At 45.4% G+C, this 17,799-nt stretch overlaps 1 protein-coding gene across 1 annotated transcript; it reads right to left on the bottom strand.

Moving 5' to 3' along the window:
• Nucleotides 1–16,330: 16,330 nt before the first annotated feature.
• Nucleotides 16,331–16,780, bottom strand: LOC124664830 (phosphoenolpyruvate carboxylase kinase 2-like). The gene has a single exon (XM_047202262.1). It carries the CDS (start codon nt 16,778–16,780, stop codon nt 16,331–16,333), a length of 450 nt encoding a protein of 149 aa, XP_047058218.1.
• Between the last annotated feature and the right edge of the window lie 1,019 nt (nt 16,781–17,799).

Genomic DNA, 17,799 nt, shown 5'->3' with positions numbered 1-17,799 from the left:
ACAGAAGACCCGTCGGGGCGGGCTCGATCTGGCGGCGGTGGAAGGCTCCGGCCACGGCCGTCGCGGCTCCGGCCGCGGTTGGCCGCGCGGTGGTGGGACGCGGGGTGGCTCCTCCGCCCCTGTCCGCCGGTGCTGCTTGGCACGCTGCTGTGGGCGGCCAGATCTGGGCCGGCGGGCCTAGGTCTGGGCTGGGCGGGCCTAGCTGCTCCCACACAGGTGTCTTCCCCATCGTGACCTCCGGCGCGTTCCGGTGTGCTCGCACGGCGGTTGTCGATGGTGGTGTCGGCGCGGCTAGATCCGGTCTCCCGGGATGGCCGGAGGCCAGATCTGGGCCTGGTAGGGTCCGGCCAGATCCTCTCGATCTGAGGGTGGCCTGGGGTGCGCGGCTGTGTGCCCAATGCGCCACCTCCACTGCCTCTCGCCGGCTGTCTTTCATCGCTGTGTGCGACGTTCTGGAGTCGCTGGGGCGACGTCCTTGCTAGCTATCTAGGACGTGGTCCTTGGGCCGGCTCAGTACTGCAGCTACTCCGGCGGCTGCGGTCTGTTCTCCCTCCGACCAATTTGGTCGTGCTTATGCAGGTGTGCTCGCGCGTTGGGGATGGTGCATCGTGGTGCCGCCAATCTAGGGTCTTGGACGTCTAGATCTGGGTTTGGCCGGATTCTGCCAGCCAGCACGTGTTTCCTGCGGATGAATCTAGCTGGGGCTAGCTCATAGCGCGACTTAGGTTGGAGGCGCGGTTGTGATCTCCGCCTTGTTCATTCTACGTCCTCGCGACGGCGTCCGGAATTTCTATCTAGGTTTGGACCTCGGCAAAAGTTGCGCATGGCTCTGGCCTGCGCCGGTGACGGCGTCACCTGCGGGTGTCGTTCCCTTGTTGAAGGCATCCCGACGATGGCCCCCCTGATTGAAATGATGGATTTCGTCCCTCCGCCTCAGTCTGCCCCTTGGAGGCCTCGCTTCGTGTAAGCTTCTCTAGCAGTGTCTTGTGGAGCACCGTGTGTCCTCTCGCTGGTGTCGCAACCCTCTTGCAACGTCGGCTTGGCTACTTTTACACGGTTCTCTGCTGTAGCTGACTTCCTTCCTAGCGCCTTGGGGGGCTCGGCTATGTCGGTGTCTGGTCGCAGCTGTTGCCGGTGTGTCTATCCCAACGCCAGGGGATGATGTTGTATGTTTGGTCTGGACCTAGCCCGAGCTCCATGGGTGGTGGTTCTCGGGTCTGGGTGAAAACTTTGCAGGTCTTCTGTCTCTGCCGACGACGATGACGCGTCATTCACCTTCTTGGAGGCGTCGCCGCAAGCCCCCCCCCCCCCCCTCCTTTGGTTCCTCAAGCTCTGCTAGATGGCCGGCCCGTCGTTGAGTTCCCCTTGTGTGCATTTCTTGGTGCGGTGGAGGTGCGTTGGCGTGGACACGGTCGCGATCGCTCCGTTGCAACAAACGACAAGGCTCCCTCTTCATGGATCAAAGGGTGCTTCGGCTTTCCTCTCTGTGTTGTCCTTTGTTGTGATATGTGGTGTGCGCTTGGCGCGTGTGTGTTGTAACTCTCGGTGTAACTCCTAGCCGGTTGATGGCTTTGTTAATTCAAAGCCGGGCTCATTTCGAGCCTTCCGTCTAAAAAGGTTGAGATGCATGATTGTCCATACATGAATCGAATTTGGGTTTACTGTAAAATAGTCTCTGTGATATTTTATTTTAGACAAAACTGAACTTCAAAAGAGAAAGCAAGGAATCAGTGTGCAGCGGGATATTCTTATATCAGTTGAATCATCCTAAAGTCCCTACCTAAGAAGAACATAATGACACTTATTAAGCAACCATCACCTGAACTGACAAAAATACGATAAAAAACTTTTGGGACCTTTGCTCATGGAACATGAAACCTACATGATCGGGTGGCAGCATTCTGGGGCAGGTTGAAATCATCCTTTTCCATGATTCGACAAAAAACTGCCTCTTACATCCACCTTTAAATTTAGCACCCAATATCATTACAGGTTGCAAGAGGATGACTTTAAAATTCTAATGTTCACGTATCACTTGTTTTTCTTTAACTCAGCACTTCACGAATCATCTTTTAATTTCACACATATTTTTCTCTAAAGCTGATACCAATAGATAACCATATCAATACAGAGACTTGACCATTTAGAGCAGCAATGCTCTAATTTGGCTTTCCTCTTACTTCTGAACACCCAAATTAGAATTCAGAAGTGTATGAATAGTAGTACCTAAAGAAAAATGCAGCACTGCAACCATGACACTTTCAGCACGACCAAGAATAAAGTAAAATTTATTAACACAACCTGGGCAATCAAGCAACAACTTAGTTGACAACGGTGGGAGCTGCAGATCACCGTCAGCTCCTCCCTCCTTCCACCACCGGCGTTCGTTGCATTCTCCTCCTCGCTGCCCAGCACCATTTCCTTCATCAACTCCACCAGACGCTCCTCATCCTGACGTGTTGATCGCTCGGCCTCCGCCTCGCTCCCCCTCCTTTTGATGTGGTTCATTTCTGTAATTACACATTCTATTCTATCTAATCGGGTGGCAGGATCGACTGCCTTAAACTCAAAAAAAAGAAGTTCTGCAGACAAATATCCGATCAACGCCAACAAGGTTCAGATTATCTACCACATATATCAACAGTAAAGAGGTTACTATGAAGCTCAAGAGATTACTTATGTCCTACACGTAAACACGATCATACAAATAAAAATGCGTACCTCTCCATTGAAATGATCAACCAGCATTTCTTTCGAATTCTTCAGCTCTTCAACACTCTCAAATTGCTCTCCGATGAAGGCAAAGAAAGGCTTTGTTCCAAGCTTAGGAGCCAACTTCTTAACATATACATAGGATTCTATGGATTTGTAGTTCTCAGTAAGGTCGTATATGTGGTGATCATAAATCCTTCCCAAAACAAGATTGGTGGGCCTCATCTTTGAATGAGAACCATACTGCAAAAGGCATAAATAGTTACAGCTATAAACGGGGGAAAGATAAACTCTGTAAATACATGATGGCAACCGAACCAATCATTATAACAGAAAGTGAGAAAGTTTCAAATAGGTCTTAAATGAATGCTAATAAATTCTTTGTTCAGCTAACTAAGTTCTCAGCGAAGGAGGGGCCAAACAGGGCTGTGAGCCTGACCTAACCTCTCCCCCGAGGCGGCGGCGCCGCCCGCCGTCCCCGGGGAGTCCCCCTCGACTCCGCCCCCTCCCCTCCCCTACAGGCCCCCCCTCCTCCGCCGCCGTCGCCGAGGACGCCGCGGGGCAAAGCCCCTGTGGTGAGGCGGCGGTGGCGGCTCGGTCCTCCGTCGGCAGAGCGCAGCGCGGGCTGCGGGAGCGTGTGGGGGCGGCGGCCTACACCCTCCTCCTCCGTCGACTGAACGCAGCGGGATGGCGGTGGCCGGCGGATCTCCGGTGGCCGGCGGCGGATGTTGGCTGCGGTGTGGTTGGATCTGGGCCGGAGGTTCAGATCGCGATCCATCGCGGCTACGTCTCGTCAATGGCACGAGGAGGCTTCGCTGGGTCTTCTTCGCGGCTTGAGGACGTCCGGGTCTTCGGCCCGGGCATGGTGGTGGTGGCTGACTTCATCCACCGAAGGCAGTCGGCCAGGCTGGCTGTGTTGGATTTTTCATCCCACTTTCAGCGCCGGCAGCGAGACGGGGAGGCATAGTAGCCGGTGAAAACCGTGCCGACTCCGGTCATGGCGGGCGATGGCGGCGTCTGCGCCGTTATCTTGTTGAAGGCATCGTCAAGCAACTATCGCTAACCTTCTCGTTCCGGCGGCGAGATGGAGGAGCTTGGAAGCCGGCGATGGTGTCGCCGGTGGAGGGTTGGAGTGGCCAGCCCAGGATGGTCGCCGACGTGGGGGTCCGACCTGAATAAAGGCGGCGGTCCTAGGGCCTCTCTTGCGTGAAGAGGAGGACCTACCGGAGGCCTGGACTCGTGATCTGGCCAGAGTGTTGAGTTCCGGAAGGCTCCGCCGATGAATGTAACAATGCTTTTGCCTGGAGTTTGTTGGATCGGAGGTATTCGGTCGTGCGCACCCATGTTTTTATTCCGACCGATTGGTTCTGGAGGGAGCGGCGCGAAGCTCTTTTTCTTTGATTGACATCAAGTGACTATGGATCCATGATGAAAGTCGGAAGAAGAGAATTTCATGAAGGCCGGAGGGGAGGACTAGCTAAGGGAGGTTCAAGTCTTTGCGATGTTGAGGGACTTGCTTGGTGTTCCGGGCTTCACAGCAGCGGTATGAAAGTGGGGACGACAACACAGGTGAAGTGCAGAGTCCTACCTTTCAGGGTGAAAACCCAAGGTCTGGCCTTAATTGGTTGTGCCTGGCAATGTCCTTGGTGGAGGCATTTGTTTTGAGAGCGGGGACTAGTCTGTAATTCAGGTGTTGTCTTGGCGGTGGATGTATTGCTGTTGTTAGGCCCGAGATACTGTAGCGGGACTTTTCTTTCTTACTTTTCTTTTCTTGTTTTTGGCTGTGTGCATCCGTAGTGCCATTAGGGTGGTGCGTTGTTGCAGAGGCTGGGTGTATTTGGTAGCTTCTTGATATTAATATATTCCCTTTATCGAAAAAACTAAGTCATTTTACTTGCTACACAAATCATCAATTATTCTTTTTTCTGGGGTTAACAGAAATTCCATTTTTCACCAACTACATGGTGGAACTGCAGGTTAAGCCAACATAATGGAACTTACCACTAATTAAAAGACTGCACTCAGACTCAAGGGAGAAGAACTCGGGAGAAGTTTCACCCCCTCTCTCAAATCGCATGATGCTGTTTTTCTTCTTGGTGTATTTCACTGCATGGTCACGCTTCGGGTGGAAAAGATCTGCCAGCACAGAGTTCAGAACCGCACTAGTCTTTGTACCGTAGAGGATAAGCATCTTCTTGCCTTTCTCAACCTGGAACAAGCATTAGAAGAAAAAGTCAACATACATATTATTTCAGGTTTCCTCACATCGAAGGTTCCGAAGAAGCAGAGCCTTCTAACAAGATTAGCGTGATCATCTGCACAATACTTAAGACACATGTTCCAGAAAATACACCGCTACCTTTCTTGATTCATGTCAAAAGCAAAACACACTCTTGCAAAGATGAAAGATACTACATGACACTAATTTTGGAGGCTTGCTGGAAGGTACAAGTTTCCGATTAGCCACGATTCGACAATTTTTCACTGCAACCTTTTATCTTTGACAAGTTCACCAATGCTTCCATGTCAAATAATGTCCAGGTACTGTAAACTGAAGATAGATTTGCAACACGTGGAGAAAGGGTGGAAGAGATGTGGAGCTTACAATCTTGGACGCGTGCTTGAGGAGCTCGCGCTTGGCGCGCATGCTCTTGGGAACCCTGATCGCCACGTACCATCTTCCTCCGACGAAGATAGAACCCAAGCCGCGCAGGGAAGGGATGGCCTCCTCGTCCGGCCGTCCGGGGTACCGTACTGTTCCAGCATCGGATGTCGAGGTGTGCCAATTTCAGGGCCATGCTCGTGCAGGGACGGTGTTGCCCGTCTCGCACGGTGCTATGCTCCCCGGCTGTGCGCTGTGAATTCCCGTGGAAGGCACGAGCCAGGGGAGGGGACGGTGTAGTGTGTCTGGACTCTGGATACCGGAGGTGGGGCAGGTGAGGACACCAGCGGCGACGCGCTTCGAGGATCTAGGCTTAGCGCGAGGAGATGGATGCAGCCGCGTGCGAGGAGATGGATCGCAGCCTACCCAGCATATGGAGGCAAGGTCCCAGGAGAGGAGCTCGCGCGGTAGAGCAAGCCGCCGCCGACAGCGGTTTCTGAGGGCGAAGGTGCGTGGTTTAGGGCGCGTTTGGTTGCCCGAGGCCCCTGGCTCGCATGGGGGCGCAGTTTTTGCCTTGGTTGACTGGCCTTGATTGGTCTCACTTGCGTTTTTTTTTAGATAAAAGGAATTATCTTCCCAATTTCATTAAGGAAACCAAGTTTGTTACTACAAAGATCACAGAACAGACCACCAAACACCTCCACGGACACACATACTTAAAGTTTTACAGACCGAACAGATCGAAATAAAATCCAAGTTCATTTCAACAACAGAAAAGAGAGAGGGTGGGGAAACTGAAAACACATCGAGCCTAAGAGAGAAAAGCAGAACTGCATCACAGCCCAACTTTTTTTTGCTCCTGCTTCATGCCATCTTCTTCTTCCTTCCTCCTCCAACTCCTTCCCTTTTTTTTATTCCTCTTCTACATTGTCAACCTTGGCGTCCAGGTGACCCAACACTTTCTTGCTCCAAATGCTTCCCTTGCTACCCTTTCCAGCACCTTAGCACAGAACTCCAACCTGCTCCTAGCATTCTCCTTCACCTGCAACAAACTCCATGTATTAATACTAGTACAAATGCCCGTGCGTTGCCACGGGTTTTCAAATTTTATTTTCAATGCATATATATAATTCACAACTTACTATGAAAATTCGAAACAAATCAAGGATATCATAATATACATATACTACAACAATACTACAACATGATAATACCGAGCACAATGACAAGACAATATTGTTATGCATTGAGGTACCACGACTTCTGTAATGATGAGGCTTAGATAACCCAGCCTGCTAACAGGTCCTTATATCCAGTAAACATGAGATGGTGTTTGAGATTAAAGTGCAACAGTTACATGAAAGTGGTTGTGGTCTAAAGATACTCATCACTATCTATCGACTATTTTTACTATTATCATGTATACAAATACATTTGGCAGCTTTGTTTTTTAAAATGGGTAAACACTGACATCTAGGTTCTGATCTTTAACCATTTGACAACTACCAAGCAGAAAATGTTATGTGAGCATGTATCTTCAACAAGCCAATAACACTTCTTGGCAAGAAGTAATGTGATGGTCCAACAAAGCTCATATTGTTACACATTTTACTCGCCCCCACCCGTCATCGCCACAAGCCGTGTGTCCTCGCCAACGACAAGCTTGCCCCACTCCTCATGACCATCACGGGAAGCCTCGCGGCGCTCCTCTTCACCATCACTGTGTGTGTGGCTGTGGTGTGTGTCCGTCCCCTTCACCTCTTCCTGGCGACCATCCCCTCTTACAACATCAGTGAGTGTGCAGGAGTCAAAGACAAATGAAAGAATCATAAAGCTAATGAGGATAAATTCCTGGCAATCATATGATGTAGAATCAAATGCTAATATTACTCTGGTTGTTTCCGAGAGTGCATATAACTTTTTGTCGGAGGGCAATCATAGCGTTGACACAAATTGCAGTCCCTATTTTCAAAGAACAGCGTGTGTCCCGTGTGTCCGTCCCCTTCACCTCTCCCTGACGAGCATCCCCTCTTACTCCATCAGTGAATGTGCAGGAGTCAAAAACAAATGAAAGAATCATAAAGTTAATGAGAGATAAATTCCTAGCTATCATATGATGTAGAATCAAATACTAATATATGTAAATCATGCTCAGTCATTTTTGCAACATAGATTACACTTATGTAACAATAGAACACAACTGCAAAATGATTCAATGCATTATCAAGGTATATAACAAACTTTAAGACTAATAGAGGCCAGCAGTGTAACATCAGGAGAAACTTTTATTAAAAAACGTCAAGGGGTTCATTTGTTCATGCAACTTGATCTAGGTGGGGATTAGGAAAGCATGTCATTTCAACAATTTATAAGCATTTCAAAGAAGCCTGTACAAGCAATCTGGCTTAAGGAAAATAAAAACTTCCAAACAACTGTATAAAGATAACACTTTTTTGGACGCCATCAACACATTCAATAATTACATATGAAGTAATGTTATTTTCTTCAATAAGAATACAGCAGGATCATCACTAAGAATTACAAAAACACGCAAGCCACACAAGGTGGTCCTGATCATACTTGCATACCAAAATTACTATGCATCATCATCGCCAGTTCCTCTGATATTAAGCCTATCATACAAATACTAAAAGAACCACAGTCAAATATACAGCTGAGAAAATAGAGCATACATATTAACTATAAAGAAGGTGAGCATTATTAACCTTGCTATAAGGGAATTAAAAATTAATGAATTTCCTAAAAAAGTAGATAGTGCATGCTCACCAGAAATAGGACCTTATGTAAAGGGAAGGCATAATAGGCCTAATCATTTGATTTGTAGCAACCAGTCCTGAAGTACTCATATGGCTATGTTTTTGTACGTGTAGCAAAATTAAATGTCATGTCTGCTTGTTTTGGAAAACATGCCTAAAACACATCAAATGACCGTTGCCCAATATAATAGGAACCATTAAATAGTCACAGAAAGTTGTAAGAAATACAATAAAAATCTCTTATCAGATACTCTCCTTGCCTTGATATGTTCAGTTGAAAGGTTCCAATAATAAATGAGTTCGTATTTAACTGAAAGGTGTCGATACGTGAGAACCAATATTTCAGTGGCTTTGTCAATAAAAGCTAGTTTTTAGCAGCTGGCTATGATCAAAACCAGTTTGATGAAAGGAGATAAATCTCCAGGGTAGAAGTTCAAATGCAATGTGAGATTCTATAAGCTGGGCATGGACACACACACCGCACATAACCGCATGCTGCAAATATATCTTGGGCACATGTATGCATAACTAATGTACGGCTTCCGAGTATACGAGGTCCCGATTGGCTACATGTGGTACTCTCAAATATTTCAAAAAAGTAAGGGGTCTTGTTCTAAGAGTTCTATAGATGGCTTGGCCTTTAAGGTGCGATTCCATTCATGGAAAGGATGAGTGTTCCACTGATGGGTCTGTTTAATTTCTCCAAACCTGTCTGAACAGTTTGTAATGTGCCAGTGTTTTGCAGGAGACTAACAATTCAAAAGGCAAAGCCCACGCTACCGGTCAAGGCATTCAAGCTACTCATGTCAACTCATCTAGCCGAAAGGTTCATATTCATCATTTATTGAATTAATAGATCCATAGAGCAGCGAGCAAATCCAGAAAGCAACACCTGAGAAGGCCAATATGCCATACACAATTAGAACCATGGGAAAACCTCTGGTAGCAGAAATAACCATCATACATTGTATGTTTAGCTAAACCTACTCAAGGGTGGTGCTCTCTAGCATTTATTAACCTACAGCAGTCACATCGATATCCATAAGACAAAGAAGAGGAGGAATAATTAATTTAACTTTAGTGGGAAGTTCAGGAAACTAACTGGCAAGATGCTGCAGCTGCCACACATAACTAAACCATGCTGTAAAATCCTTGATATATCAGGAAATCTTCATCTTACATTAACTAAACCATGTTATAAAACTGAAGGTCACGTCAATATGTTTAACTATGAAAATATCAAAAACGTGTTCTATTAAGCTATTTTTTCCTACCAGACGACAAAAACTGCAAAAACTGGATAGCATAGCCCAAAAAATTGTTGATAACTACAAAAACTGTCCTCTTTTATGGATTATTAAGATTTTGTTTTCTATGCCAATTAAAACCTCAGCTTCTTCCTCCATATCAACTATTACTTGCTTGCAAGACAATAACTTGCCCACGTTTAGGTACCTTATATGGATATACTGTTGAAGAAGAATTCCAATTTAAGAAGTTTGACAGTTTGCTCTCATAATCAACATTCTCCTGCACTGATCTGAAGAATCTGCATATATTATGTAAATGCTTGCACATCAATCTTAATAATCTCCCCCGAGGCTCTGATGGTAAGATAAGTTTTGCAGTTGCCAGCAATAGTGGCTAGCATAGCCAAATGGCCTCCTTTCCCTAGCAAGACAAGGATTGTCCTGGCTTGAGTTTCAAACGCACCCAAAGTTATCTTTGCCAGCCTCATCAACAAGCACAAGATCTTGCAGTATATCCAAATTCGCCCTTATGGCGTGAAACACTTACTAAAGAGAATATTTCTATGATATGTCATCTGGAGCAGAATATAGTTAGCATTTTACCTGGTTGGTGAGCTCTTATGTTTCTTCTTCAGCCTCATCTTTCCCTAGTGTTTTTGTCAATGGCATCAAAAATCATCTCAAGCTGCATTGAAATAGTGATTGATATTAATTTCCAGAATTATTTTTGAAGTGATCTAGGGATGCTGACAGCTACAACATTTGTTCTAATTTTTTGTAAAAAAATCACATATCCGACAAGAAGAAACGAGTATCATTTCGAAAGCATTCTTTCAACTATTTCAGAAGGTGATACCCATCACAATATAATTAGAGTCTCCATTTGATAAGCAAACAAGTTACACACTTTTCCACTACAATTTGTAGCAGTAAATCAATAAACACGTATTAGATGGAAAAAATATATAGATAATAAATCCTCACCCCGTGCAAGCGATGTGATGGCCTTACAAAACTGGGATTTCTTGTTAGTGGCTGTTCTAACTTATGCTGATATTTTGATAAGGTGTAGAAATAGTTATCTTCCTTTCTAGGTACACAAGGATTCAGATGCAAAGTACAGCGATTATTTTCCACCAACTCTATTTCATCATGTGTCCAATCAACAAAGCTGATTTTTTTTTCAATTACCAATATAAAAATACCGAGATAACCTACATTGATGCACATGGTAACGATTGTTACGATTAATTATTCATAAAGTATAAATAGATTTACTTCAAAATTGTACTATATTGATATATGAGAAGGTGCAAACAGATTTTACCTTGTACTCCTCACATCTCACACCGTAACCTTCTTAATCAGCTCTATATATGTCGCCACTGCTTATACTGTAGAATAGAAGTCATAACAACAGCTTCATGCTTAGGATCGGTTGTGTGACTGAACTTGTCATTCTCTATGTCCAGTTATAAGAACAAAGAATTGGAAGAGAAACATGAGCTACAGATTTAAGACATATTGGTAAACTGAAAATGCATAGAGTTGCGACATTCTATTTGTCTACCTAGGCTGAAACTAATACCCATTCTCTGTATGGTTACTAACTAATCTGAGCTGCATCTATATGTGTTAGGTGTGAGCTATCATCAGGTCCACTAAAAAAATATTGTTCCTCTAGTACCAACAAAACAAATTGTATGCTCACTGAATATCAGAAGAGAAATATATAAAAAGAGAAGGTATACCAAACCTATGTATTTGAGATGTAACAACCAGTCCAGAAGTAAAGTCATATGCATGTGCTCAAGCTATGTGAACCAATAGAATGGAGCACTCCCGCTTTTGGAAAAATAACAGTCAATGCCTTATACTGTAAGAATCCCAGAACTACCAACAAAAATTGTGGTGCTTAGACATGCATAATTGCATACATGATACAAGGGACAGTAGAATTCATGCAGAGTCAAACTACCTCCCACGTTTTCATGTCAGAGATATCATCAGCCCTTCCATCAATGCCAACCCAGGGATTTTCACCATTTGTATGCTGAAGCAATAAAAAGGCATTTTTTAAAATGTTAACTGGAAAATAAAGACATAAAGGCACTGGCACAGGTCTCGCGTAGGTCTCAGAATCAGGGCTGGAATTTTTTCCAACATTAAGGCTATGTTCAATAAAGGTAAGGTGCATCTAATGTTTTGCGGGTGTATAGAAAAGGTTTTTTGTTAGTCCTAGTTTTATCTATTCTTCGAGCAACCAAAAAAAATTATAGTCAGCTGAGCGTTGGTATTAATCAAAGAAAAACTAACTTCTGTCCAATTATGATGCTCCATTCTTTGAGCGAAAGCACCTGAATCAAGTTTGAATTAATTTTTGCCTGTAGACTCATCCTTTGTAAGTGTTTACTCTGAAAAACGTGATCTATTGAGTGATCCAACATCGTTCATTTAGCTGGGCTAAAATTCAGTTGGTTAGCAAAGTCGCCTCTTGATAGCTATAATTTTTATTACTTTTTGAAAGAATTATGTGTCGCTATAGACAAATGCTAAGATCAGCACGTTATTTTTCCTGTTATGGTATTGTATAGCAAGGAAATATAGGCAACACTGATAATGAGAGGTTCCCAGAACAAGAAGGTTAATCGGACGACCAGTAGGACAACCATTGGGAATCTCTGGGTGCCTGAGGCATCATCTATTCCTGGTGTTTGCGCAAGTTGGATTCCATAGTTTTTTAGCTATTAGATTAGCGCAATGACTTTTTATTGAGATATTGATTGAGTAATCTATTAGTAGGGAGTACATGATATTCCAGTTCACAATCACTGCAAGCAAACATTACGTCACAGAAAGTTGGGACTGAATCAAATATCCAGCGCAATTGCAATTCTACCACCTAATCGTGCACTCTACTCACTCCGAAAAAAAGCATGACAAACCTATTTTCTACAGATTAGCAGAGGGATCACAATCCCTTATTTGTTTCAGTCCATACCACCTGAAGCTAATAAGAGAACCAATTCTAACTGAATATGATACAGTAGTTGAAGTACTTTGGATTGGCACCCAACAGAGAGCAGTAAATTACCTAATACTGGAACTTTCACTGTTTAATACTGCTTCATGACATGGACCAAAGAAAGGCCCGCCTATTGGAGACCCAACTACTCATTGAACTGGCTGAGGAGCAGGAGCCAATTCTTAGATGTCACAATAGAGAAAGAACAAAAATTATACCTTCCAAATCAATGGGTTACTCTGTAACCCAACAAAACACGATCGAACGATAGCAATCTTTCCCGCTAGCATGTACACCATGAGTTGAGACATCAGTGTATCTGGATGAGGAAAAATAGTGCAGCACAGGACAGGAGAAAGACATAAGTTAAAATTTGGCACAGACGTGATGACAAAACATAAGTTGGCAGAGATTGGGATCATACCACACACCAGCGAAAGCCGCCTTCCCTATACGCATCCTTTGTAACCCACCAAAACACCATCGAACGATAACAATCTTTCCTTGACGCCGCGTGCCGCCGGTCCGGTGAACAACGCAGCCATCTCCGTCGTTGGGCCGTCCTCTGCTGCTGCTGGAGAAAGACGAGGTGAGACGCAGGGTGGAAGAAAGGGTTGAGATAAACATGTAAAGAAGAGAGCAGAGGTGGAGAAGGGCGTACCGGCCGTCACGTCGATGATCCGGCGCAGGAGCCTCCGTAAGACAAATCGAGGGCGAGGATGATGACCACGGGTGCGGCCTGGTCATCGATCCCGATCGATCCGGAGTTGGAGCATCCTCCTCGGTTTGGCAGAGCACATCGACGGCGGATAGGCAAATAATTCGTCCAGCTAGAAGGTGTAGATGCGTAGATCGTCACCGCACCAAGATCTATGATACCTTTTCAGATTCGTTGATGCCATGGCCCATGAGTGCTAGAGGGGCCAAGGCGTTGTCATTGTTGCCCTATAGGGCTGAATGGCGCATCAGCTGAATCCCCTCCTGGTCGATCTCCGCAACGAAGCTGGAGAAGAAAGTGGTGCGGGAACGCGAGATCAAGTGGCGTTGAAGGATGAGATTGCGTCGTGGCGTCGAACGCCAGGCCATCGTTCTGCGATCGTCGGGCGCACGCTCGGACCTTCCTCCGCACGAGCCTGGCGGCGCCTCGTCCGCGCGCTCTGGTTGGGAGAGAGAGGAGCGGAGGCAGAGGCGTGGTGTACGGGGATAATGACGCGAAGGGGATGACAAGCGATGCGGGATGCGCGACGGAAACAATGGGTGTAGATTCTGGTCGCTTCAGGTGGGCGGCCTGGCCCAGGCAGTCAGATGGGCGACGAAGGGAGGGGAGGTGGACGACCAAAGGACGACCAAACTGGGGGAGAAGGGGGAACACGTTCGTTCTTTTTAAGTAGTAGAGATAAAAACAAATTTTTAGAATAACTGCAAAAGGTTCATCAGACCATTTTTTTTGTCAAAACAAGCCAAGTTTCTTGTTTTCCAAATACTCCAAATAACAGCAGCAATTCCCACTGTAAGAAACTCTCTTTTCACCCCCCCCCCCCAAACTTTTTCAACCAAGTGAAGATGCATTGGTCAGCAGTTTTAAATTGGAAGTTCATACCAAAAGTGCAACTGACTACATTCCAGATGTATCTAGCTCGGGAACATTTGAAGAAAAGATGATTGATAGTTTCTTTGCATCCGCAAAAAAGACATTTCTTTTCAAATTTCCCCCCCCCCCCCCGCCCTCTGCAGCAGAACATCCCTAGTGAGAATACTTCCATTAAGCACTAGCCATTGGAAAGTCTTGACTCTAAGGGGTATCTTATTTTTCCACAAAAACTTGTAAGGTACCACTTCATTACACTGCATTGCTAAATACATAGATTTAACTGAAAATTCACCTGTGGCAGTCAATTTTCAGACTAACCTATCAGGGTCATAATTCAGTGTAACTCTTTCTAGCATTTTTTTTTCAAATTAATCCATTGTTCTCTGAGTTCTCCTACCATTGCTCTTCTAAATCTAAGCATCTCTACACCTACATCAAACACTTCATTAACTTTGACATTCATGTTCATGGACACCAAAAACATTCTTGGAAAGGTTTTGGACAGGCAGGAAGATCCTATCCAGTGATCTTTCCAAAAACTAGTTTTTGATTCATCCCCAATTCTAATTTTGCAATACTGCCAGAAAGTTTTTTTTATCTCCATCAGACCCTGCCAGAAGTGTGAATCTCCATTTTTGGTGATTACCTGGCAGAGAGTTTGCTTCTGAAGATATTTCTTTCTAAGGATTGTTTTCCGGATACCATCTTCATTGAAAAGCTTCCATAGCCATTTGGCTAGTAAAGAAATATTCAATTTTTCCAAATCTAAAATTCCTAAACCACCTTGATCTTTTGGTAGACATACTGTCTGCCAGTTTACCAAATGGTATTTCTTTTTATCTTCAGTCTCATCCCACAGAAAATTATTCCTGATCTTGTCTAGTTTCTCTCTCACACCAACAGGCAACCTATAAAAGGAAAGCATGTAAATGGGAACACTTGTGAGAGATGAATTGATTAGGGTAACTCTCCCACCCATCACCAACATTTTTCCTTGCCAAGGTCCTAATTTGTTTCTCATTTTCCCTTCAGTAGGTTCCCAATCAGAATTTTTCAGCCTTTTTTGTTAATTGGAACTCCCAAGTACTTCATTGGCAACAAACCAGAAATACAAGTGAAAATACTTTCAAAGTCTTCCTTTCTATCTGTGCCCCCCCCCCCCCCTCCGACAATAAATCTCACTTTTATGAAAAATTATTTTTAGCCCTGACATTTGCTCAAAAAGAGAATCACTTTCATGTTTCTGGCTTGGTCCAGATTGTCTTCGAGAAGAAGGATTGTGTCATCTGCATATTACAGAATAGACACACCTCCTTCCACAAGGCTTGTACCTAGGCCTGTCAGTAATCCCTCCCCTTGAGATCTTTTTACAAGAATTGCAAGAATATCAACAGCAAGGTCAAAAAGAATGGGGGAAAGTGGGTCTCCTTGCCTCACTCCCTGGTATGTGGAAAAGTAGGACCCTATCTTCCCATTAACATTAATACCCACCTTACCACTAGTTATTGTCTTCATTATCAAGTCAATCCATTTGGATGGAAAACCCTTAGATTTCATTGATTGATGAAGGAAAGACCATTTGACCTTGTCAAAGGCTTTTTCAAAATCAATGTTGAAAAGCACACCAGTTTTTTTTTCTTTTTGTGTGTGTCATTTAGAATTTCATGCAAAATGTTAACCCCTTCCATAATATATCTTCCTAGAATGAAAGCAGTTTGATTCAAAAGTACAGCCTTCCAAATCACCTGAATGAGTCTATTAACTATGACTCTTGTGATAATTTTGAAGAGAGTGGATTTGGTGATCAGGGTGAGCACCCCCTAGACACCGTTAGATTTGCTTTTTGATTGGATCTCCGCGATTAGATACTCACGGCCATCAAACGGACGTGAAATTCCCAACGGAACCCCGAACACCAAATCGCATCTCCTACCTCCGCCTCCCACCGCCAGAGGCGCGCCGCATGTCGTCCCTGGGCGCTAAATGTCGTCGCCCCGCCCGGACGCCCTGCTGCAATTCGTCAACATCCTGGGCACCGGTGGAGAGCTTGGCGTCGAGGAAGGGGTCGCCCGTGGAGCCGACGCGGCTGGGGTCGCGGTCGTCGCCGCCGCCGGCGGTGTCGGTGCTGAAGGTGCGCCACTCGGAGCCCTCGTCGATGAAGTGCGCGTCGAGGACACCCGCTCGTCCGTGGCCAAGCTCTTCATGGTTGCTGCTGCTGCCGCGTGCGCGAGCTCGTCTCGATTTGGGCCACGGAATCATGTACAAGGACTTCACACGTTCACAACAAACATGGAGGTTCAGGTGAAAGCTCCTGGAATTATAGCTTCACGAGAGATTTCATCGACCTAAAGGATCACGGAGGAACTAGCACTTTCATCTACCAAACTCCAGCCTGCTCGGCGCATGGCGTGGCGTGGCTAGCCGGAAATTAACAGGGTAAAAGACTGAAGATCTATCTACAGGTGGAGGGAGCGCATGCCGTGGCATGTCGATCGGCTTCAGTCCGCCACGGCTCACAACCCACGGATGCCTGAGGACTTGCTCGGCGGAGAGCCTCCGGGAGACGTCCCTGCAGAGCATGCGGCGCAGGAGGTCCTTGGCCTCAGGCGAGACGTTCGCGAACGCGCGCGGCGGGAAGCGCAGGGTGCCACGGAGCACGGCCTCGAAGATCTCGGGCGCGGTGGCGCCGTAGAAGGGGACGGTCCCGGAGAGCATCATGTACAGCACCACCCCGGCGCTCCACATGTCCACCTTCTCGCCGTACTCCCTCCCGGCGACCACCTCTAGCGCGACGTAGTACGGCGTGCCGACCAGCCCCGCCATCGCCGTGGAGATGCTCGTCCGCCATGGCCTCCCCCTCGAACTCCCGCAGTTTCGATTCGGGCCGCCATGGTCGGGTTCTTGGAGCCTGTAGACTCGATTTGGAACTCTGCTTCTCCTGTAGCCTGGATTTGGGAGATCAGGGATTTCTTTCTCTCCAATTTTGTTCTCACGGATAGTAAACGGTGTTAGACATGTGGCATCCAGTTAGGGGGTGCTCACGTACCCCCCTGATCACCGAGCTTCATCCGTAATTTTGAAAGACACATTTAAGAGGCATATAGGCCTGTACTTTTGGATCCTATCTGCATCATTCCCCTTTGGGACTAAAGTGATTATGCCATAGTTCAATCTTGCAATATCCAATTCTCCTTTCTAGAAATCTTCAAGCAGACCAAAGAGGTCTTGCTTCACTAATTCCCAGTTTTTCTGGTAGAATTCTGCATTAAAACCATCTGGGCCAGCTGCTTTATTAGCTGCCATTTCAAAAACATCTTTTTTGAGTTCTTCCATTGTAAAAACTTTCAGTAACAGATCACAATCTTCATCATTGAGTCTTTCCATTCCTGCTTCACTAAATCTAATATTATTTAGATCAGGATTGCCAAAGAGTTTTTTGTAGAAGTCAGTGATATATCTCTTAAGATTATCCTGACCTTCTATATAAACTTCATCCTGATTTAAATTGACAATTAGAGTTCTCCTTCTCCTCCCATTTGCTTTGGAGTGATAATACCTAGTGTTATTATCTCCTTCCAAAATTTCTTTTTCTTTTGCTCTCTGGATCCATTTAATTTCCTCGTCTCTAATAATGTTTTTTAGTTGGTTTTGTAACAATTTTTTCCTCTCCATCTCAGATTGAGTTAGTCCGTACATTTCTCCTTTCTTATCAATTTCATCTAATTGCATTGCAAAAGCTCCTCTCTTCTTCTTATACTCTCCCTCAATATTTAAATTCCAGCCTTTCAAAGTCTTCCTAAGGCAATCAAACTTTTTTGCCAGATGTCAATGTTCTTTTTTCC

Source organism: Lolium rigidum, chromosome 6 (assembly GCF_022539505.1).
Source record: "Lolium rigidum isolate FL_2022 chromosome 6, APGP_CSIRO_Lrig_0.1, whole genome shotgun sequence".
In the NCBI taxonomy this organism is placed as follows: domain Eukaryota; kingdom Viridiplantae; phylum Streptophyta; class Magnoliopsida; order Poales; family Poaceae; genus Lolium; species Lolium rigidum.
Note: the sequence above shows the minus strand (reverse complement) of the source record. Positions and strands in the feature narration are given on the sequence as shown.